This window comes from Malus sylvestris, chromosome 9, assembly GCF_916048215.2.
Source record: "Malus sylvestris chromosome 9, drMalSylv7.2, whole genome shotgun sequence".
NCBI lineage: Eukaryota > Viridiplantae > Streptophyta > Magnoliopsida > Rosales > Rosaceae > Malus > Malus sylvestris.
In genome coordinates this window covers 2,543,346-2,566,573 of record NC_062268.1, presented here as the reverse complement: position 1 = coordinate 2,566,573, position 23,228 = coordinate 2,543,346, and the positions used below count along the sequence as shown (strand labels likewise).

Below are 23,228 nucleotides of genomic sequence, written 5' to 3'. Positions count from 1 at the left end.
AGCACACCCCTTACCGTTTCACCAGTGAAAACACATACGATCGAACAACTCCAACTGATTACAACACGAAACCTGAATCTTCATCCCACAATAAGCAAAAAACCAATTCGATAAAGCACTAACTGTTACAGGCAAAGTATTGAAAATAAAACCGACATAATTCTGTTCTAAGACGCTATCAATCTAGTTGATGAAAAATACCGTTACGACAGCAATTGGAAGTAGTGGTGATCACAAAACCTATGGCTCGACTGTGCTTACTTGTTGCCACTCGCCATCGACAGATTCTTTCCACAATGTTACATTGTTATCCCCATCAGCTACCGCCAGCAAATTTCCGGTTAGTGACCATGACACCCTCCAGACCGGGGTCTTGAAATCCTTCAAAACCTTCCCCTCCCATTGCTCGCCTTCCTTAGCCACAATCCAAATCACCACTGTTCCATCCTGCGAAGCACTTGCGATTGTGGACTTTGGCAGTCCCAAGTTGGGTGCCCAGGCTACATCTCTCACCCAATCACTGTGCATTTGAAGGGCGGGGAAGCAATCCATCTTCCAAATCCCATTGTACAGCTTCCACACCTTCACAGTATTATCGCACCCACCGGATGCCAGCTTATGAACGGGATCAAGCAGACCAGATCCTACTAGAGCGCCAGGAGCCATTGCTGGGGCCCATGAAACTGAGGTTACTCCAACAGGGTGGGCTTGATCTATCTTAGTGGTGTCCCAACCACCATCGGCCCTGGCAGTGAAAACCGATATATTCCCATCAGAAGAACCGCAAGCTAAGATTAGACCAAGTTCATGAGGCGCCCAAGAAATGGAATTTACTGACGACTTGTGGTCATTAAAAACATGAGCCTGTTGCCACTCATTCGGATTACCCTCCTTCCAGATGATCACCTGACCATCGTAAGAACAGGAAGCAAGGATCGACCCGAACTTGGGATGCGCCCAAGCTACCTCCCAAACAGGGCCGCTATGAGCTGACAATGTAGCTAGGTGCTGTGATGCGTGTCCAACACCAATTATCTTAATGGTGGCATCAGACGAAGCTGTTGCTAGACGCTTTCCGTAGTAATCCATGGCTACATCGTGGACAGTGTCCTGGTGACCCGTTTCGATCTTCTGTGCAGGCATCGTTACCAATTTATATTCTCGTGCCGAAAATTTCCCCAAATCACCTTTCCTTCAATTTCCTGAATTTGTCTCTGCTTCCTCTGGAGTACAATGTTCTTCACATCAAAATTCAAGTCTAATATTCAATAACTAAATTCCCAAATTATTGCAATTCAGATAATTTCTATAGGCAAATTATATCACAAACAACGAGAAATTGAAGTAAACAAATTCACAATAAAAATATTATTTTGCGAGAAATTCCTCTTACAGCAGGTTGAAGATCTTAACAGATCACAGGAGAAAAAAAAAATTCGCTATAAAAACCCATAATTTAATTTAAATGTTCATACCAATAAAACGAAATCAATCATAATTTCAGATTAATTGCAGCCGAAATATAAAAATTCCAGAAACTTTGATTTCAGAAGCTCCGTAAGGGAAGATCTAGAAATAAAGTGTGATAGATCTGAAAATATCGTGCCAGAAATTGAACTGATTTTACATCGGAAATATAAACAAGGAACACGGCGGAGGAGCGTCTGACCTCTGAGAGGAAGAGAGAGAGTGAGAGAGGACGCGGCGGCGGTCTCTGATCGGAGAACCAAAATTTCTTGAGTTGAGAGAAAGCGCTTATCTTTGTAAGAGAGAGGAGAGAGAGTCGCTAACTTTCAGGCTTCAGCAGCTCAGAGCGTGCGTATGTGTTTCTTAGGGAATGTTTAGGCACGTGGGCTCTGATTTGGATATGGGCTTCCCTTGCAAGGATTATGAGAATCTTCGAATTGTGTCCGCTTATCATATATCGTCCGGTTAGAAATTATTTTAAATATTTTTATTTAAAATTAAATATGAATAGCATGCGAAGAAAATTGATCGTACAATGTACGATAAACGAACACAATTTGAGGATCCTCATAACTCTCACAAAGAGGATCCGAACAGGATCCTCATCCGGCTTCCCTAATATGCATAGCCAGCCAGTTGGCCCAGTTGATCGTTCAATAGATGTTTGTCACATCGCGAGTTTGTTTGAGGGAGGCAGATTGTCTGCCCTTCTGTTATGGTGCCCTTTCCATCTCCTCCTATTTGTGTGGTTATGGTTAAGCCACGTTAACATTTTATATTGATATTTTTATAAAGATAATAAAACAAAAAACAATAAGAATATAAAATGTTGATGTGATTTAACTGTAACCGTACAAATAAGAGGGAATGGGAAGGGCAACATAATAGAAAGGCGGACAATTTGCTTCCTTGTTTGAGGAGAGACTCTCTTGCCAAGTGTCCAATAGATGTTTTGCGCTTGTTACAATGGATGCTTGTCACATAATTTTCCCTTTTTTGTACAATAGTTTCTCACCCGCTCAAAGACACAAAGAAGAGAGCTCTTTGCATTCGGGTCGACGGTCCTAAATACAAGAGGTCCTCCTTGTTTGTGTCTTGGACGAGAGAAATTCTAGGGTTTGGCCTTCTGAACGGCCTCATCCCTCCATGCACAAAATCTCACCCAAGACCAACCCATACATTCCGGCCCTACGTACCACTGTGTCTTGGTGCTCAAACCAAAGTTGTTGTCTTTGGACGGACAGGTGACTTGGCCCGAGTGATCATACCTAAAAATCTCTTGGATGGATGTACTTAGACAACAAATTAGCCCTCTATATCATGGATGCGAAACATTACAAGCAAAATCATAGCTGAAACAAAATCCAAACATTACCACTTACCTCACTATCATTTTGAACACAAATACTAGTCCTAATCTCATACATAACTGTCAGCAGCAGTTTTACAACAAAAAGAATCCCGAGGGCAAGTCTATCAATCGAATTGCTCGCAAGGGCAACCGTGGATGACTGCTTTGACTGTATCGCTACTCTACTAGTTGTCCATGCCCTGACTTGGCAACATGTATTGAAGTAGCAGCATGTATATGGTTCCCACTTTCATCAGGCTGATAGCGGGATGTGAGAAACCATTGTGATTTGCTACTAACCCCATTGACGAAGCGTCCATGAGAATGCAGTAATGAAATCAGTCACTGGTACCTTTGCCCGTGTGGTAGTAACTTGAACTTGTATGCCTGCATTTCTACGGGAGAGATAAGGATGCGTCATAGCTCTTAGCTATAAACCCTGCTGAAGAAGCAACAATGAGAATACAGTAAGAAACCAGTTGCTAGTACATTCATTTGGGTGGCCGCAATTCCAACTTGTAAGCCTGTATTTCCATTGGAGATATAAGAACGTGTCCATCTTGAGCAAAATCTCCAAATTGCTCAGTATACCCAAGCATATCCATGTCCTCATGTAAAAGATTTAAGGAAGTAACTCTCGCATTCAATACCTTAAGGTCCTTGAACATGTAAAAGAGATTCACAGTCTCATCAGCAAATCTAGTGCACCCTGATCTGCCCTTCCGACAATATGAAGCGTCCCAGTTCTGTCTCTGTAAAATTAGGGCAAACCTAGAATCTTCGAGAGGTTGCTGAGAGTATTTTAGAGGTTGGGGAACCTTAAAACTTACAATATGCAGATCACATGGTAAGGGAGCGGCTAAGGGGGAGAAAGACCTTGGGGGTGGCTGCACTGACAACTCCTCTGGCTTCTTGGCAATGAATGCATGCAACGGATAGTTCAAGTGAGCACTGACGCGGTGAGAAAGAAGCGAGGGATTTAAGGGCAATGGGTTGGAAACCGGGTTTGATGTGGCTGAAATGTTAGACTCCACAACGATGTGGAAGATTACATTCATTGCACGATTGTCCATCACTCCTTGTCCAAGACCTCGTCCATCATCTCTTACCAAACGACGGTCAAGCATAATCTCCAACCATCCATTTTTAAGACTTGCCACACCCAAAGACTGCCGGGAATGGACTGAAAACCGCTGACCAGCAGACCCCTGCATGAATGCAAGAGAAGGCATAGGGTAGTAATTGCCCTGAACTGGGATTTTATCATAGGTTTCTCTCCGGCTTATCTGAAAGCCATTTAAATCAGAAAAGAATATTCTTTTGTTATCAACATCTGTTTTATATCTAACTATCAACTCCTTGTCATCGAACTCCTGACCAAGAAGCTCAACATGATACTCCTTCTCGATGAGAAATTCCTGTACAGTATTCTCTCCATTGTAGACACGAGTGCTATGAGAAATGGGGCTCTTTTCCCATTCAGTCCTTGGATAAGAGTATACTTCCTGCACCAAAGGGCCCTCAGAGATCACCAACTGCCCACCTTCTTCGATGATAACCTGTGCATCACCGTTGGGTTTAAATAGGTAGGCTCCGCTTCCCCAACTAGAGTACATATCTATTTCTTCGCCCACAACATTTGGGGAACCATTCTTATAGCTGACTTTCTGCAACAGACCATGCTTCACATCAAAGGTGAGTATTTGGTGCCTGTTCTGGATTTCAGCCACATCAGCATCTGCTTTTGAGCATGCATATGGAGTGGGGCAAGATAAAGAACTAGACTTTGAGAAGAATCTTAGTTTTGCTGGTTTGGCCTTTTCACATCCATGCAACCCGTTAGCAATGTAATATGTTTGCAACCCCAAGGCGGGAACAGAAACCTGCCAGTAGACACGATGCCTTCCAGTAAATATTTTGCTTTTATCATGCTGCAGCTCAGGAGATATTTGGCTTTGAACACATGTCGAGTTTGAGTCCAGAACAGTAACATCTGGACGGTTAACAATAACCATCACAACCTCTTCTCTTGTCTGCTCCAAAGGATTAAAAAACACCACTGATTGTCTAGTTCCTTCACGGGCCATGATTGCTCTATGGACAGGCTGAACATCATATTTAGATCTCACCTGTTCTGCCTCAAACTGAGAAGGGTTGTTGTCATTTTTCTCATGGCGTATTCCAAGCAGTACTTCAATAGCTTTAGACATGAAAATCTGCAAGTCCTGCAAAGATGTGTGCATCCGAGTCCCATAGTCCAGGACCACATGATCTTTAGCAGTACCAGTCACACCATCATGATGCTGGAAAAGAGCCAAGTTCCTCCTGGCAGCAGCCAACTTGTAGGAGAACCCCATGGGCAACTTTTCACATTGTGCTCTCTCGCAGTACCCAAGCAGGAAAGCCATCATCATATCTGTGGTACGAAGTGTTTGCTCGAGTACTCGATCAACAGCCTTGAAGAAAGGCCTGGACACATAATAGCCACTCCAATAGTCCTGTTGCCTATCAGCATAAGTGAAGAAGTCACCTGACAAAGAAGGAAAACCCCCAACCTGACCAGAACCAATCTCACCAGGAAGTGAATGATTTATTCTTTCAGCCTCCTCACGAAGGGTCGAAAAGTAATCTTCCAAAGTTCCAAACTTGACCTCTGTGTTTAAACTGGGATTAGAATTGATATAGTCAAACAACATTTGGTAGTTCCTAAACTGAGCTTCAGCTTCATCGATGCTTATGTAGCGGAAATCATCTCCAAGAGGAATAAGAAGTGTATTTGTCCTGTACAGTGTTGATTTCTTCTTATATTGATCCAGTAGAATAAGTGCCCGCTCCTGAACATTTTCCTGGTTGGTCTCTACTGGATTGTCTCCCCACGGACAAAGTTCATAAACAAAGCCACGCATTCGAGCAAAGTCAAACTGACAACAAATGGCCGGCTCTGGCCCACAAGTATGTGGAATATCATAAGAATAAAAGGGCATCATATGGACAAAAATATCAGTAGTTTCATCCACATCCCAGCTCTGACGCCATATATACTCCAAATTTTTATGCAGTGCAAGTTCCTTCTTCAGCTCATAATGGGTCCTCTGAATAAGCATATTTTCGAAACCCATGCGACGGAGAAGATATGCCATGGTAGGTGAGTATCCAAACGGATCTATTGCCCATGCATTTTTAGGAACAACCCCAACAGTTTCATTCAACCACATATTTCCTTCAGTCATCTGATACATCAATTGCCGAAAGATATAAGAAGCAATTCAGCAGCATAAGAGATGCATAAAATCTTAACAAAGAACAATATAAAAAATTTAATATAATGTACCTGCTCAATTATGGCATAATAATGTGAATTAGCCTGCATCAAGAAGAAGAACCAATCTATTAAGCTTCAACAACACGAACGCATTGGTTAAAAAATCAATGTAGATCTAAGAGTAGTCTAAGCATATGCTATACCAGTAAAAACAAGCATGCAGTTAAACAAAAGCTTACATATATGAATATTACCTCATCGTTCATTACCCAGCCACCTCCAACAATTTCCAGCTGACCATTCTTCACCAAATTTGTGAATGACTCCCTTTTGTGATCAGAGGAGTCCCTCCACCATCTTTCCAGATAAGACATCTCTTCCCATATAAACTTGCGCCGAGAATCCTACACATCCAGGAAAAATCCACTCAACTGAATCACACACAATCTCGGAAAGTTTCGAAAACAGAAAAACCTCAACAGAACAGCAAAACCAAAATTATATGTAGTTAACCTATAGTTTTTTCTCAGCTGAATTACTGCTATCATACAAAATGCAAGTTCTTCCATAATTAAAACAATCAATCCAAGAAAAAGCATTAGCAGATATATTAACCGGAATATATGAACTCAATGCACTAATCATATAAAACAATAAAATTTAACCCAAATGAGTAAAATTTAAGCTCAAGCAAAACCCAATTAAAAGTTTGAATCTTTTTGCTCACCTTAGAAAGCGTATCGACAATGGTGTCGAGAATATGCCTGGATTGCCTATCGTAGTACTCTTCGACGGTGAGCTTCCAGCCGGGATCGTTATGCGAATGGGGCACCACAAACACCTTCAATTTCTCAGAGTCCCACTCGTCCCCTTTGTAGCTCACCCGCCACCCCTGCTTCCACGGCCCGCCGTCCACATCCGAGAATTCAATCTTGTCGTACAGCTCCTTGGTGGTGATGTCAACGGTGGCCCCCGCAGCGGCGTCGGCGCCCGAATCGGGTTTGCGGGAGACGGGCTTTCGGGGCTTGGAGAAGCGGGTGGAGGATTTGGATTTGAAGTGGGTGGAGAGGGGTGTGGGGACGCCGTAGCGGAGGATGACGATGAGAAATAGGAAGAGGGAGATCGAGAGGCCGATGATGAAAAAGTTTGCGAAGATGAAGTCGCGGAGGGATAATCGCCTGCGGGGCTTTCTGGTGAGCTTGGATTTGGGGTTGGAAGCGGAGGAGGAGGGGAGGAGGGAGTTGGCCCAGCCGCCGCGGCGGGTGCTGCCGATGTACGATGAGAAAGCCATTGTCGTTTGTTTTGCTTTGGGCGAAATGATATCGAAGGGAAGGAGGAAGAGGAGAAGACGCACTTTACAGTCGGTCGTTTGCTTGCTAATGGTGGGTGGACCCCGCGGCCGAGAGTTTTCAGTTTGTTTGTAGTAGTGCAGTTTTGGTTAGTGTAGTGACGACTGGATCAATACGGCAATACCAATCGGATCTGTCGGATTATTGGACTTTTCTCTTCGACACTATTGACTTCTTTATTTTTCTTGACTTTTTAGCTACAATTGTGAGATCCGTTTAACTCATTATTTTGGTTTCTAATATTTGAATTTGATAGAAATTGTTTGAATTTGTCTATCGTCAATCATTTAGGTTATTTCGTAAAAGATCGTTGTTAAACAAGGATCAAAATAATAAAAATAACCTCAATTTACTATACAATTTGCCAAAATGATTTCACAAAAATTCAAAATATTTTTGTTATTTTATCCTTATTCAACGAAATTCTTTTAAGAAAAAGACTAAAATGGTTAACAATATTCAAATACAGGAATCACTTCTATCGATTTCAAATCTCATGGTCTAAATTAGAAACTATGTCAATTTCATGTATCATTTTGGCTAAAAGGCCAATTTTATGTGATATAATATATATAACGTAAATTGTAGCAATGGTCCATCAACTAAAAATCTATTACTATTGGTCCCTCAACTCATCAAAACGTGTAGCTATGATCATTTTCGTCAACTTCGTCAAAATTTTGTTAAAAAGAGTTATGTTGGAATGACCATTACTAAAATTGAGTTAAAGTTGAGAGACTATTTCTCCAATTGGGTTAAAATTGATGGACCATTTATCCAGTTGGATTAAAGTTGAGGGACCATTGATAATGAATTTTTAGTTGAGAGACTATAGCTGCACGTTTTGATGAGTTAAAAGACCAATGCTAATGAATTTTTAGTTGAGAAACCATTGCCCCAATTGAGTTAAAATTGAAGAACCATTGCTACAATTTACTCTTATATTACTCCAATTGAGTTAAAGTTAAAGTTAAATTTGAATTTTTAGGTACTAGAAGAAAAGTAGTAACTCGAGGTCTCAAGTTCGATTTCATTTCGACATTAACGCTTTCCGGCACATTTGAGACTGTTTTTGAACCCACTGAAAAGCAATCCTTCGTAAACAAATAAACTTTTACATATCTGATACAAATGCATTCTTCGTCGAAACAAAAATGTTGCGTAGCTGTTCTTGTGTAGCTCAATTATACAGTACGCTGGTTAACCAAAATAATTAAACAAAAATACCGGCATGAACACGAGCGGCGAGCAAAAACCAGGAAGCAAGCTCTCTCTTGAATATCATAGAATGATTTCCTCCTGTACGCTAACGTTAAGAGTCTTATTTGGGAGAACGATGCTGTTGATCACCACAACTTCGTCTTCAACTGTCACCTCTTCTCCTGCGAAAAGAAAACGAGAGGGCTCTTCAAATCGGTCAAATACATTGAAAAATAAACTTGTGCATTCCACGGCATCAAATTCAAAGACGAAAGAATTGAGAAACCAGGCATGCATACCGAGGATGGTAATTCCAAGCTTTGCGCTGTAGTCTCCGTCAGCCTAAACCAGTAAATTAAGTTTTTAGTTCGCCACAAGAATGACGAGCAAGCTGTACAAGTTTATAGAAATCTATAACTTAACAGAAAAGGTGAGTTACTAGTTTAATTCGCTAAAGTTTGTTAGTTTTCCTTATCATGCAACTACATAGCTAGACTTGCCTGGACACGCGACCATTTTCCAATAGACGACTTCCATCCAACAATAGCATTTATAACGACTGCATTTTCCTGTCATGAAATAGAACAATGAAGTTTGGATAAATTCACTAAAGCATTCCCAATATGCTATGGTTCTTGTTTATCCATCGATATACCAACTTCAATACCTTGATTTCCACATCATCCAAGACAATGCAATTTATAAGCCTTACTCCTGCCCCTACACGAACATTTGCTGAAAGAGACACATCGGGACCAATCTGTGCACAAAAGTAAGTCACACTTAGAAGGAAATGCAGAAGAAGGAAGCTCTACTTCAGAGTGTCAGTAATGACTACTGCCTCCACTATATTCACCATCCTACACCGTTCAATATTCATGTACAATATATACATGCAACCGCAAATAAGAACAGAACAAAATGGGGTACATGTATATTAGTAGAAGATGAGATGAAAGTGAACTTACCTTAGAAGTTGGATGTACTTTTGCCGATGGATGAACATAAACATTACCAACAATTCTAGCATTCTTGGTACCATCTCCACTAGCTAAAAGGTGTTCGGAGTTAATTTGGAATTGAGAAAGATACAAACCCGAACATTTTAAAGACATTCTGTAACAGAAAACAAATATTAGTATAAGGCAAATGATAGTAAAGATTAAGGAAAAAGGAAAAATAAAGGAAGCTATTAGGATAAATTAGGCTACCCAGGAGTCTTGATCTGTTCCCAAAAATCCATGGTCTCATATGTATACAGTTTCTTCTTTCCAGCAAGAGGTGACAAAATATCTTGATCCAATCTAACAAAATCTGTAGGAAGAGTCCTGTTGAAAGGAGTGTAAATCAACATTAAAACTGACACACACTAAATTTAAACCAGTTACAACTCTATTTCTAAACGCACTGCGTTCATGCCACAAGAGATGACATTCCAAACAAAAGTTCCTTCTTCTAGTACTAAGTACTAACACAAAAAGATCTTAGCTTTTAAACAGGTATTCACAAAGTATACGATCTGGACAAGCGGTAAGCACTTCTCAAGTGAAACCAGGGAATTTAAATGAGAAATTGCTATAAGTTCATTATTCAAAGTATAAGTATGCAACCAGGATAAAGATGTCAACCTTGTTGCGGACTGGAGGGCTTCAAAGCTGGAAACACGACGTAAATTAGCTGCAATTGTCAAATACAAAGTCAGACTCCCAGAAGATGGAAACCAGGGAATTCAAATGAGAAATAGCTATAATAAGTTCATTATTCAGATATGGACAGACGTCAATGAATTCTGCACGGCTATTCATTTGCATCATGATCCAAGCTTCATGACTTCATTTTGAATATTCTATGGAGTAGCAAATGATTCATTCACTGTGAAAAATTTATGCATATTTACTTCATAGGGGTAAAGGAAAATAGGAATAGCAATAAGTGTTGAGGCCAAATTTGTTCTCAATAATTACAAATCAAGTAACATAATATCTTTAGAGCCAGAATTTGATCCCAAGTGCAAACCAATCCACAACTATATTGCCAGTAGAGAAAAAGACAAACCTCTGCCTTCTCGGTGACTGGAGACTTCTTGAATGGCAGAAAAAATATCTGGAGTAAATACATATACACCACAGTTGATCAAATCACTCACCTGCATTTAGAAAATAGATAACCCTTACAAAAAGTGGTCGGGAACAAGCAAATAAAACGAAGAATTGAGATCATCAAACACCAACTAAATGAACAATTTCTGAACATTTACTGCATCGTTTACGTACAAAAGTCTCTGGCTTCTCAGTATAATGCAATAATTCTTTGGTGGCAGGATCAGCAACCAACTCCCCAAACTGGTTTGCAGATTCAGCAGAAACCTACAGATGAACCAAAAAACGAAGAATAGAATGACGAAAAAACAAGAGGAAAGAGCATCAGCAATATGGAGCAGAGTTGCAACATTATTCAATAATTCAAGCTGTCTGTCACCAAACTAACCTTAATTACTAACATTGTACCCATCCCCTTATATCCTTTATGAGCCTCTGCAACGACGAACAACAAGAAGCAATAAAAGGAATTACTTTTTTGAAATCTTATCTATAATTACACGCAATAAACTTCCAATTAACATACACGAATACAGAACACAAAACTCACCAAGCATGTCTGCAAGCGGAAAACTGCAGCAAACATCACAATTCAGCAAAAAGATGTGCGACTGTTCCACAGACAAATACAACATTGCATTAAGCAAAATCTTATTACAAACATAGCAGTGGAAAATGGAAACAAACGAGAATTAAGCATAGAATTCGAACCGGGCTGTCTTCCATGATGATATCTCTGTAGTAATACAGTCCGCCGGCCGAGCCGTGCGGTTTGTCCTCTCTCAAGTACCTCACTGGCACTCTGAGCTCATTGGAAATGGAAGACACGTACAGTGCGAATTCTTTCTCTTCATAGAATCCAACCAAATAGATTTGTGCTAAATTGGGTATCTGTAGCATAAAAGCAAGCATTCAAATCTTGCTACTTAGTTCGAAATCAAAATTCTTTGATGGGATTTTGGTTAAAGGTTGAAAAGACAAAATCCAAAAGCAAAAAGCCAGAAGCCAAAAGCTAACCTTTTTACAAGCTGAAATGGGGTGGTACACCATAGCCTGCCCAGCCAATGGGAACAGCGGTTTCGGAGTGTTGAATGACAGAGGCCGAAACCTAGTCCCTGACCAGAAATTCAAACGCAAAAAAATCAGAAAAATTGAAGAACAAAAATTGAAGGAAAAGATTATGAATTGTACGAAGAGTAGTACCTTTGGTGGGCCCGCCCACCATGATTACAGCGACTACCTTCTCCCCCATGACTGAAACGGAAACCCTAGATCTTGAGCTGGGCTGGAGATCTCAGCTCCTCGGAGACAAGCTCAAAGTTTGAAGCTTTGAGGAGGAGAAGAGAGTTCGTTACTAAAGCACATATGCTGACTTTTTGCTTCTGTGGTGAGAATTGCGAATTAATCATAATTTTGCTAAAATCGGATCCCAAGGGAGAATATTACTTGAACTCAAGGACCAAAATATCGATGATATCGGAAATATCGGTAGTTCAAAAATACGAAAATTTCGAAGGAAATATCGGTATTATCGATATCGATAAAAATTGAATAAAAAGCATGAAAATTGTAAGAAAAACTTGGAAATTTTTATTGAAACTTTGCAGGATTTATCACAAAAAATTGGAAGGAAATGCATTGCATGATGGATTTCACTGATTTAAGTTGATTATATAGCGAGCTGACAAACATTGTGAGTGTATAAAATATGTAGTAATTAATTAAAGAAATTTAAACACATCATAATCATTTATATATAATGAATTAGTACAATATTTTACACTTTATACATTGCATGGTAAGATACATGAATGACTTAGTACCACGTAGAGTTCCTATCAAGGTCTAAAATATCGATGATATCGGAAATATCGGTAGTCCAAAAACACAGAAATTTCAATGGAAATATCGGGATATTATCGATATCGATAAAAATTGAATAAAAACCACGGAAATTGTAAGAAAAACTTGGAAATTTTTATTGAAACTTTACAGAATGTTTATTTAGTCAATTATCTATTAGTTTATCACAAAAAAATTGGAAGGAAATGCATTGCATTATGGATTTAATTAATTTAAGTTGATTATATAGCGAGCTGGTAAACATTGTGAGTGTATAAAATATGTAGTAATTAATGAAAGAAGTTTAAACACATCATAATCATTTATACAATGAATTAGTACAATATTTTACACTTTATACATTGCATGATAAGATACATGAGTGACTTAGTACCACATAGAGTTCCTATCAAGGTCTAAAATATCGATGATATCGGAAATATCGGTAGTCCAAAAACACTGAAATTTCGATGGAAATATCAAGATAATATCGATATTTTAGATCTTGCTTGAACTCGACACCATCTACGACGTCGTTTGGCACGCTATCCACGCCCACTTTTTGTTTTTGTTTTGATAAGCAACGATATTTGGTATTTCATTAATCATTCGAGAGCAATACATAGGTGTCAATTGGGTACAATCCTTCAGCGTCCAAGAAAATGATCTGAAGGTGAATTTGTGCAAAAGAGACAATAATAGTAAACTCCTAGACAGTTACCACATGTACAAGAACTTCCCATTACATCCATACAAACCTGTCATATAAACAATATATAACATATTTGTATAGGTGAATGCAAACAGTCACCGCCGAATAGCACGACCACATAAAGTCATCGTTAGTAGATGAGACCACATAATATAACGCTCAAAGCGGAAACCAAGTACAATCATCATTGTAGCGCGGCCATAACACTCGTTAGGCGTGGCGATAGAGTTAGACTGAACTAACTCAAAACTAAACTAAATTAAATTAAACTAAACTAGGCTAGAAAAACTAATCCAGGAAGGGAACCACTAAACGACACAATCCGGTGGGGGAAAGAACCCTCAGGCAAGGATTATAGTCGTGCCGAGGCACAAGACGACAAAAACCCTAAACACCATCTGGGTCCGCCACATCCACAAGTCTAGCAGAGATGCAAAGATGAACCACATGCGGCATAAATTCCAGATCTGAAAAATGCAACCACCAACAATAGTGGCCCAGACAAAACCACCGCCAGATTTGCAAACCCAAACCAAAGCAACACCACCAAGGAAGCGTTGCGCTCAAATCCGAGCATGGATTCCGGCAAATCACAACACCAAGCAGAGTGATGTAAACGTGATTCCAACGGATCAGCACCCTTGGGAAGGCAAGGTCTGGATCTGAATGAAGAAGGAGAGAAACGAGAGGGGAAATGAGGGTGGAAGGCTGAGAAAGGCTAGGATGGGGAAATGGCCTAAGAAACAGAGGGGGTGTTTGGCGAGGCAAGAGAAAATTGAGGTGGCAGGGGGAATGGAAAGGAAAAAGGGGACAGGGAGAAAGGAGGGAGGCTAGGAGGAGGAGGAGAAGCTACCACCGACCCCTAGCCTTAGCCAAAGGTCGGCGGCCATGGAGGAAGGCTAGGGTTTGGCTCTGGTTCAAGGGGGTTTATGGAGAGAGTTTCTAAAGAGAGAAAATGAGAGCTCAGAAAATCTGGAATTCTTTTTTGAACATTCCACGCGCTTTTTGTAGTTCTCACACAACCCTCTCAATGTTCGACCATCAGATTGAATGAATTGAAGAAATCAATGACAAAAATTAACATGGGTGTGTGGAAGGTAAAAATGATTGTGTAAATAACATTATCCTTTGTCAAAAATATATCCTTTCACTTGTTCGAGTCTCTCTATCCGTAGATTAAAATAATTTGAAATATACATAATCATTATCAACTCTCTAGTATTTCAATGATAATTCTCGTTATAGAGTTAAAGTAAGGCGACTAAACGTAGGCAAATTAGCTAAAACATAGTCTCACACTTGAATTTCTCTCTTAATATATTTTATGTCATAATATCTCTCGAACATATAAATTATATCAGAATATCGCTCGAACATGAACCACAAACTACATTATATTGTATTACCTACTAAAAGAAGTTTACATACATCCAATCTACCCAACACAACTATTGCCCTTTGCATGTTTCTTGACATGTCCAAACACCATTACATTCATTAGCCACACAAACATGAGCTACCACTTCTCATGACAAGAGGGAAAGATGCATGCCCATCTTCAAGCAGAAAAACATCTGGTATCATAAACTTCATAATGTTTGACAAAATCTTTTTCTCAGCTTCAAGATGTACACAAAGAAGTCCCCAAACGATGGCGAAAGAGGCGCTGGAGAACCCATCTGGAATCGCCAACAGGGTCCTAAATCGCATCGAGTCCACAATAAATGGGCTACAATGTCACTGTCAATTCTGTCAAGGGATGAAAGTTGTCAAAAGTTCTAATGCTATGACCCAACGCATTCCAACTGCAATGTTATATCCTTGACTCCAGCTTCGTGTAGTACCTGTGATACTCGTGCCCTTGCAGCAACCCTGTCAAATTCTGTCGAAACACCACTACGTCTGAGTTTGTGAAACTCCACACGTGCCAGTTTCGAATGCCAGAAACCCCCCTTATCTTCCTAACCTCGATAAGAGCTTTTCTCAAATCCTGCTCGTGTGCTCCAGGAAATATTTGGAGCAAGATTTTTGCCGAGTTTCTGAGTAATGGGATAACTGAAGATATAATCAAGATGGAAATGAATATTGACCAAAGTAAGTAAATTTCAGAAACCAAAGAGAAAGTTATGCTAATTTCAAAAATCATTTTGACTAAAAAGTCTTCTGCAAATCGGCCACTGAAATTCCTTCTCAAGCATTCCTCCTCCACTCCGGGAGTTCCCCTAGGCCATTTGATTGACGTAGTCACGTAAGCATTTTTATCATATGATGATGACGATGAACTCCGCCTATGTTTTACATGGCCGGTCCCAAGCCCGGATAAAGGAGGAGGGGGAGGGCGTCAGGTAGTCGACAGCCGGCACTCCATGATCACGTCGAATCCTTATGAAAATGAATCCAGAACAAAATCGCGCTAAAGCTAGGGCGTCACCCGTAAGTGGCGCGCTGTGTGGCCCGAGCACAGTGATAAGTGAGCAAGGGTCGCTGTATCTCCATCGGCACCCGGATGCAGTGTTAAATGAGCAAGGGGGCCATAGAAACTTTTTTTCGAACGACTCCACTCAAAGTTGTTTGGGAGCATATGCTCCTATCAACTTTACCCGGGACACACAAAAGAAGTACTTTGATCCTATTAGACGGGGGAGGGTGAAGAAGCTAGGACAGAAGGGTAGAGTTCAAGAGAGCAAAATGCGTTTAGGAACGTGGAATATAGGAACCTTAACGGGAAAATCTATGGAAGTAGTGGAAGTTATGGTGAGGAGAATGATAAATATTATGTGCCTACAAGAAACTAAGTGGGTTGGTAGTAAGGCAAAGGATCTAGAAAACTCAGGGTTTAAACTTTGGTATTCGGGCACAAATAGAACGAGAAACGGTGTTGGCATCATCGTGGACAAGACCTTGGTACAAGATGTTGTAGATGTCAAGAGGGTAGGAGATAGAATCATGGCAATCAAGATTGTAATAGGACAAGAACTTATCAATGTGATTAGTGCGTACGCACCTCAAGTAGGGTTGGATACGAGTTCGAAGGAGAAATTTTGGGAAGATCTTGGAGACTTGGTGCAAGGAATTGCTCAGACGGAGAAGTTATTTATAGGAGGAGATTTAAATGGACACGTGGGCAGGGAGACAGGCAACTATGGAGGTTTTCATGGTGGCCATGGTTTTGGGGAGAGAAACGAGGATGGGGAAGCTATCTTGGATTTTGCAATGGCATATGATCTCTTCTTAGCCAACACCTTCTTTAAGAAGAGGGAAGAACATGTGATCACCTACAAGAGTGGGTCGTCAAAAACACAAATAGATTTTCTTCTAATGAGGAAAGGGGATCGTATAACTTGTAAGGATTGCAAAGTTATACCTGGAGAGAGTGTGGCTAATCAACATCGCTTGTTGGTGATGGATGTACATATCAAAAGAGTAAGACAAAAGAACAAGACTTGGAAGTTCCCAAGGACTAGATGGTGGAATCTAAAAGAAGAAAAACAAGTCATTTTCAAAGAGAAGGTAATCACCCAATGTGTGTGGGATAGAGAGGGGGAAGCTAGCCAAATGTGGGATTCCATGGCTAGTTGTATCCGAAAAGTAGCAAAAGAGGTATTAGGAGAGTCCAAGGGCTTTGCCCCACACCAAAAGGAATCTTGGTGGTGGAATGAGGAGGTACAAACAAAGGTGAAGGCTAAGAAGGAATGTTGTAAAGCCTTATACAAGGAGAGGACCGATGAAAATGGTGAAAGGTATAGAAAAGCGAAGCAAGAGGCGAAGAAAGCTGTCAGAGAAGCTAAGTTAGCGGCTTACGACGATATGTATAAACGACTAGATACCAAAGAAGGAGAGTTAGATATCTATAAACTATCTAGAGCAAGGGAAAAGAAGACAAGGGACCTAAACCAAGTGAGGTGCATCAAGGATGAGGATGGAAATGTTCTTGCTACAGAGAACGCGGTTAAAGACAGATGGAGAGGTTATTTTCATAATCTTTTCAATGAAGGACATGAAATGAGTGCTTCTTTAGGGGAGTTGAGCAACTCAGAAGAGTGTAGAAACTACTCTTTTTATCGTCGAATCCGGAAGGAAGAAGTGGTTGTAGCTTTGAAGAAGATGAAGCATAAAAAAGCAATAGGCCCAGACAATATACCAATCGAAGTGTGGAAACTTTTGGGAGAGACAGGTATAACATGGCTCACTGACCTTTTCAATAGGATTTTGAAAACAAAGAAGATGCCAAATGAGTGGCGAACGAGCACTTTGGTGCCTATCTACAAGAATAAGGGCGACGTACAAAATTGCATGAACTATAGGGGTATTAAGCTAATGAGTCATACAATGAAGCTCTGGGAGAGAGTCATTGAGCATAGATTGAGGCAAGAGACACGGGTTTCGGACAACCAATTCGGATTCATGCCAGGGCGCTCAACCATGGAGGCAATCTATCTCTTACGAAGATTGATGGAAAGATATAGAGATGGGAAAAAGGATTTACACATGGTCTTTATAGATTTGGAAAAAGCGTATGATAGGGTCCCAAGAGACATTCTTTGGAGGATTTTAGAGAATAAAGGAGTACGAGTAGCATATATCCAAGCTATAAAGGATATGTATGAAGGAGCAAAGACTGCCGTAAGAACTCATGAAGGACAAACCGAAAGCTTTCCCATAACTGTAGGATTACATCAAGGCTCATCCTTAAGTCCTTACCTTTTTGCGTTGGTAATGGATGAGTTAACAGGACATATTCAAGATGATATTCCTTGGTGCATGCTTTTTGCAGACGATATAGTGTTGATAGATGAAACTCAGGAAGGGGTAAATGCAAAGCTTAACCTTTGGAGAGAAGTGTTGGAATCTAAAGGTCTTCGCCTAAGCCGATCAAAGACAGAATATATGGAATGCAAGTTCAGTGCAAATGGAGGCCAAAACGAGTTAGGGGTGAGGATCGGAGATCAAGAAATACCAAAGAGCGACCGTTTTCGTTACCTAGGATCTATCTTGCAAAAGAACGGAGAATTAGATGGAGATCTCAACCATAGAATACAAGCTGGATGGATGAAGTGGAAGAGTGCATCCGGCGTGTTGTGTGACCGCCGTATGCCACTGAAGCTCAAGGGAAAATTTTATAGGACGGCAATAAGGCCGGCGATGCTGTATGGCACAGAATGTTGGGCGGTGAAACATCAACACGTACACAAAATGGGTGTAGCGGAGATGAGGATGCTTCGTTGGATGTGTGGGCACACGAGAAAGGATAAGATTAGGAATGAGGATATCCGGGGTAAAGTAGGAGTAGCCGAAATTGAAGGAAAGATGAGAGAAAATCGGTTACGGTGGTTTGGACATGTGCAAAGAAGGCCTACTGACGCTCCGATTAGAAGATGCGACTATGGGACAGAGGTTCAGGGCCGAAGGGGTAGAGGAAGACCTAGGAAAACTTTGGAAGAGACTCTAAGAAAAGACTTAGAGTACTTGGATCTAACGAAGGACATGACACAGGATCGAGCACAATGGCGTTCTAAGATTCATATAGCCGATCCCACCCAGTGACTTGGATTTTCTAAGTCTCCAACCGAGAAGTTTTCCTCACTCGGGAAATTAAGGGAACACTACCCCAACCTACATGCTCCACTCAGAAAGCTTCAACATACAAGCTTCAACAAAAGAAAATTCAAAGAACTTAGCGAAGAAGGCTTTGGTGTATTTAACACAATACGTTGAAATGAAGGAAAGCTTATTTATTGATATCCCCGATAAGCTACAAATATGTACATATACATGAGTCAAAATAAACACACAAGAGGGAGCCTTCACAAAGGTTGCTTAGGAGAAGTCTCAGCAGTCGGTAGAGCCCCAGAAAGAGAAGGCACCGGAGGGGGATCATTTGGAGCCTCAGTACTGGACAGAACCCTAGAAGGAGGAGGCATCAGAGGTTGATCATTCGGAGCTTCATTACGCGATACAGCCCCAGAAGACGAAGGCAATAAATGTCTTTGGAACAAACCCACAAATCTCTGATGATCAAGTAAAACCTGACCATCAGTTTCCTTCATCTGGTCAAGCTTCCTCTTCATGTTTGTAGCATAGTCATGTGCGAGCCGGTGCAACTGTTTATTCTCATGCTTGAGCCCTCTAATCTCCTGTTTGAGACTCATCACTTCAGCCGCCAATGATTCAACTTGGCGGGTTCGAGCAAATAGGCGTTGGGCCATATTAGACACAGAACCTGCACACTGAACACTGAGAGCCAGCGAATCCTTAACAGCTAACTCATCAGACCGTTTGGAAAGTAGTCTGTTATCTTTGGGAGTGAGAAGGTTCCTGGCCACCACCGCAGCGGTCATATCATTCTTCATCACAGAATCCCCAACGGTAAGAGGACCAGTAGGGGAGACGAAGGATGGGCGCCATATGTTGTCTGGAGAAGGCGGGGCTGCCTCTTCAACAAGGTTCAAGTCAAAACGACGGTCGGAGGGGCCAGACATTTTCAAAGGTGTTGAAGAGAGAAGAGGTCGGACAAATCAAGATCTTAGAAGTGCAAGAATGAAGCTTCTACTGGTGGAGATTCAAGTGTGCTTTGGAACTTAATGCCAGCCCCTATAAAAATCTGCACTCGACGGAGCTTCAGAAATCGAAGAGGCGCCTGCTCAGAAATCGAAGAGGCGTTTGCTTTCTCAAAAGCTGGGCTGCTTAGAGATCACGAGGGTTGATCTCAGAAATCGAAGAGGCGTTTGCTTTCTCAAAAGTTGGGCTGCTCAAAGACCACGAAGGCCGACCTCAGAAATCGAAGAAGCGCTCGCTTTCTCAAAAGCTGGGCTCCCCAGAGACCACGAGGGATGATCTCAGAAATCGAAGAAGCACCTACTTTTCCAGCCTTGTCAGCACCTGTCACATGCACACTCAGCTTTGCGGAAATTATGGGCATTCTGTCGAAGACTTCTGGGGAAGTAGAAAACACATGAATCTAACTGTTCAATCACCCACTTCCCACACGCAACAATAGCTCATGGGTACCACAGATAACTTTGCCAAAGTTCTCTGCCAAAGTTGAGCACGTGAAGCTTGCAGCTCCCACTACATCGTTCTGACCAAGAAGGGTAAAAGAATAGCAAAGAAACAGCACTAACAAAGTTTAGACCCATAAATTTTGAAGGTCTAGCTACCATATTATTACCCACAAGGGTAAAGGAACAGTACCACTGCTGGATAATTGGAAAGTCCCTGTGTGTCAACCTCTGTGCTTCGTGGCAAGGTAGACTAGCAAACATGCCCAACTTTTACTCACATTCGAGAAAACACTCCCAACAAGATTGCTTGCTCCAAAATTGAAGAGGCACCGCCCTCCGAATCTCGAGAGCCAGACTCCCAACATGATTACTTTCTCAAAAATCGAAGAGACACTGCTCCCAGAATCTTCGAGAGCCAGACCCCCAGCATGATTGCTTTCTCAAAAATCGATGAGGCATCGTTCTCCGAATCAATCGAAGAGGCGCTCGCTTTCTCCAAAGCTGGGCTGCTCAGAGACCACGAGGGCCGATCTCAGAAATCGAAGAGGCACCTACTTTTCTAGCCTTGTCAGCACCTGTCACACGCACACTCAGCTTTGCAGAAATTATGGGCATTCTGTCGAAGACTTCTGGTGAAGTAGAAAGCACATGAATCTTACTGTTCAATCACCCACTTCCCACACGCAACAATAGCTCATGGGTACCACAGATAACTTTGCCAAAGTTCTCTGCCAAAGTTGAGCACGTGAAGCTTGCAGCTCCCACTACATCGCTCTGACCAAGAAAGGTAAAAGAATAGCAAAGAAACAGCACTAACAAAGTTTAGACACATAAATTTTGAAGGTCTAGCTACCATATTATTACCCACAAGGGTAAAGGAACAGTACCACTGCTGGATAATTGGAAAGTCCCTGTGTGTCAACCTCTGTGCTTCGTGGCAAGGTAGACTAGCAAACATGCCCAACCTTTACTCACATTCGAGAAAACACTCCCAACAAGATTGCTTGCTCCAAAATCGAAGAGGCACCGTCCTCCGAATCTCGAGAGCCAGACTCCCAACATGACTACTTTCTCAAAAGCGAAGAGAGGGTAAAGGAACAGTACCATTGCTGGATAATTGGAAAGTCCCTGTGTGTCAACCTTTGTGCTTCGTGGCAAGGTAGACTAGCAAACATGCCCAACCTTTACTCACATTCGAGACAACACTCCCAACAGGATTGCTTGCTCCAAAATCGAAGAGGCACCGCCCCCCGAATCTCGAGAGCCAGACTTCCAACATGATTACTTCCTCAAAAATCGAAGAGACACTGCTCTCCGAATCTCGAGAGCCAGACCCCCAGCATGATTGCTTTCTCAAAAATCGAAGAGGCATCGTTCTCCGAATCTCGAGAGCCAGATACCACAGACCACTTTTTCAAAGTGCTCTGACAGAGTTAAAACATGTGAAATTGGCAGCTCCCACTACCGTGCTATGACCAAGCAGGGTAAAGGAATAGCATTACTACTTGTTGTTAGGGAGACTCCTATATATTTCGACCTCCATCCCCAACGGACAGGCAGACCTGCAAAAATGCTCAACCCTTCATCATATCTGAGAGGGCACTCCCAACGAAGCCTTTCGAAATATTCAGCTTTCTTTCCCCCCGATAATACCTCTGCAAACAAGCTATACTAGAGCAAGAATATCTCATATCATCAGGGTTAAAAGCAAGAGTATCCCATATCATGCTTTTTCCCTGTCTTTTCCTTTGGCCTTGTTTTTACCTGCAAGACAAGGAGAAAGAGAGCAATCAGTCAGCACTTGGAATCAAGCTTCCAGCCAGGAACTGACTGCCTGGAACCCCTTACCTGATTACTTACCTGGCATTGCTCTCGAGTACTCATCTTCAACATCTTATGTTTCCAGGGAAGATTCCGCATCTGCTTGAGGAACAGATAGGGCAAGTATGAAGGATACAAGGAAGCATGTGGAGACAAGCGTATCAGCACACGTGCCGATACATCCATTACTCTGTCAAAAGCAAAAGTATCCCATATCAGCAGGGTGGAACATACTCTAGATTTGATGGACTTGTTTTGACCCTCAAATTCTTCAGTCGGCCTTATACTCTGGAGGAAACCAGAAAACCCTCCAGCTCAGTTCAAGAATAAGCCTGTGGAAAGTTACTTCTTCAAAAGCAAAAGTATCCCATATCATCTCTTCTCATTTTTCTTCTCTTTATCCTTCATGCTGCTGCAAGATGGGGAGAAGGTGAACAATCAGTCGGAGCTTTGATTGCTTACCTTGTCTGTCACCTCTTTCAGCAGACCCCCTAGCTCGGCGACTTGGGGGACTCCTACTACATGGTTTGTATCGCGCTTGACCAAGCCTGAAACTACAAGTAAGCTTCAAGTGAAATTGATACATTACCTTGTGCATCTCCACCAGTTAAAGATACCACCCTGGATGGAGGAAGAGTACTTCCAGAGAAGATGCCACATCTACCTATGAGACAGAAAAGGCAAGTCAAGACGACACCACACTCCGATACTTAGAAGTTTCGTGATTACGAGATCATTCTCCCACAATATTTCCTAATGTCATTTGTACTAAATCATTCACTTGTACTCACTAAAGGAGAGCTTGAACCTATGTACTTGTGTAAACCCTTCACAATTAATGAAAACTCTTCTATTCCGTGGACGTAGCCAATCTGGGTGAACCACGTACATCTTGTGTTTGCTTTCCTATCTCTACCCATTTATATACTTATCCACACTAATGACCGGAGCAATCTAGCGAAGATCACAAAAAGCGACCGTTTTCGCTACCTAGGATCTATCTTGCAAGAGAACGGAGAATTAGATGGAGATCTCAACCATAGAATACAAGCTGGATGGATGAAGTGTAAGAGTGCATCCGGCGTGTTGTGTGACCGTCGTAGGCCACTGAAGCTCAAGGGAAA

At 41.5% G+C, this 23,228-nt stretch overlaps 3 protein-coding genes across 4 annotated transcripts; all 3 read right to left on the bottom strand.

Annotated features, from left to right (window-relative positions):
* Nucleotides 1–58: 58 nt before the first annotated feature.
* Nucleotides 59–1,837, bottom strand: LOC126583620 (protein transport protein SEC13 homolog B-like). Of its 2 annotated transcripts, none has more exons than XM_050248078.1 (2): nt 1,670–1,837; nt 59–1,223 (listed from the first exon to the last, which is right to left on the bottom strand). In XM_050248078.1, exon 2 carries the CDS (start codon nt 1,141–1,143, stop codon nt 241–243), a length of 903 nt encoding a protein of 300 aa, XP_050104035.1. In that variant the 5' UTR covers nt 1,144–1,223; nt 1,670–1,837; the 3' UTR covers nt 59–240. The 2 variants fall into 2 exon arrangements, with proteins under 2 accessions (XP_050104035.1, XP_050104036.1); XM_050248079.1 differs by having other exon boundaries at nt 59–1,238; nt 1,670–1,836.
* Nucleotides 1,838–2,760: 923 nt separating this feature from the next.
* On the bottom strand, nt 2,761–7,538 carry LOC126583615 (alpha-mannosidase 2-like). Its single transcript, XM_050248069.1, has 4 exons — nt 6,808–7,538; nt 6,335–6,484; nt 6,150–6,182; nt 2,761–6,048 (listed from the first exon to the last, which is right to left on the bottom strand). The coding sequence occupies exons 1-4, from the start codon at nt 7,369–7,371 to the stop codon at nt 3,310–3,312; spliced, it is 3,486 nt and encodes a 1,161-aa protein (XP_050104026.1). The 5' UTR covers nt 7,372–7,538; the 3' UTR covers nt 2,761–3,309.
* An 897-nt stretch (nt 7,539–8,435) lies between these two features.
* LOC126583614 (uncharacterized) lies at nt 8,436–12,162 on the bottom strand. The gene is made up of 14 exons (XM_050248068.1): nt 11,932–12,162; nt 11,746–11,843; nt 11,440–11,619; nt 11,279–11,339; nt 11,117–11,163; nt 10,903–10,995; nt 10,685–10,775; nt 10,258–10,306; nt 9,841–9,957; nt 9,598–9,745; nt 9,297–9,389; nt 9,130–9,198; nt 8,929–8,971; nt 8,436–8,811 (listed from the first exon to the last, which is right to left on the bottom strand). The coding sequence occupies exons 1-14, from the start codon at nt 11,978–11,980 to the stop codon at nt 8,711–8,713; spliced, it is 1,239 nt and encodes a 412-aa protein (XP_050104025.1). The 5' UTR covers nt 11,981–12,162; the 3' UTR covers nt 8,436–8,710.
* Nucleotides 12,163–23,228: the final 11,066 nt, after the last annotated feature.

Bases quoted from the DNA above. Each gene is read 5' to 3' on its own strand.
- LOC126583615 (XM_050248069.1), bottom strand. From the start codon at position 7,371: ATGGCTTTCTCATCGTACATCGGCAGCACCCGCCGCGGCGGCTGGGCC. The intron at 6,485-6,807 runs GTGAGCAAAAAG...CTGGATGTGTAG, and splicing joins TTGTCGATACGCTTTCTAAG to GATTCTCGGCGCAAGTTTAT. The intron at 6,183-6,334 runs GTAATATTCATA...TTCTTGATGCAG, and splicing joins GCTGGGTAATGAACGATGAG to GCTAATTCACATTATTATGC.
- LOC126583614 (XM_050248068.1), bottom strand. From the start codon at position 11,980: ATGGGGGAGAAGGTAGTCGCTGTAATCATGGTGGGCGGGCCCACCAAA. The intron at 11,340-11,439 runs GTTCGAATTCTA...TCTGTGGAACAG, and splicing joins TCATCATGGAAGACAGCCCG to TCGCACATCTTTTTGCTGAA. The intron at 8,972-9,129 runs GCAAGTCTAGCT...TTACTGGTTTAG, and splicing joins GAAAATGGTCGCGTGTCCAG to GCTGACGGAGACTACAGCGC.
- LOC126583620 (XM_050248078.1), bottom strand. From the start codon at position 1,143: ATGCCTGCACAGAAGATCGAAACGGGTCACCAGGACACTGTCCACGAT.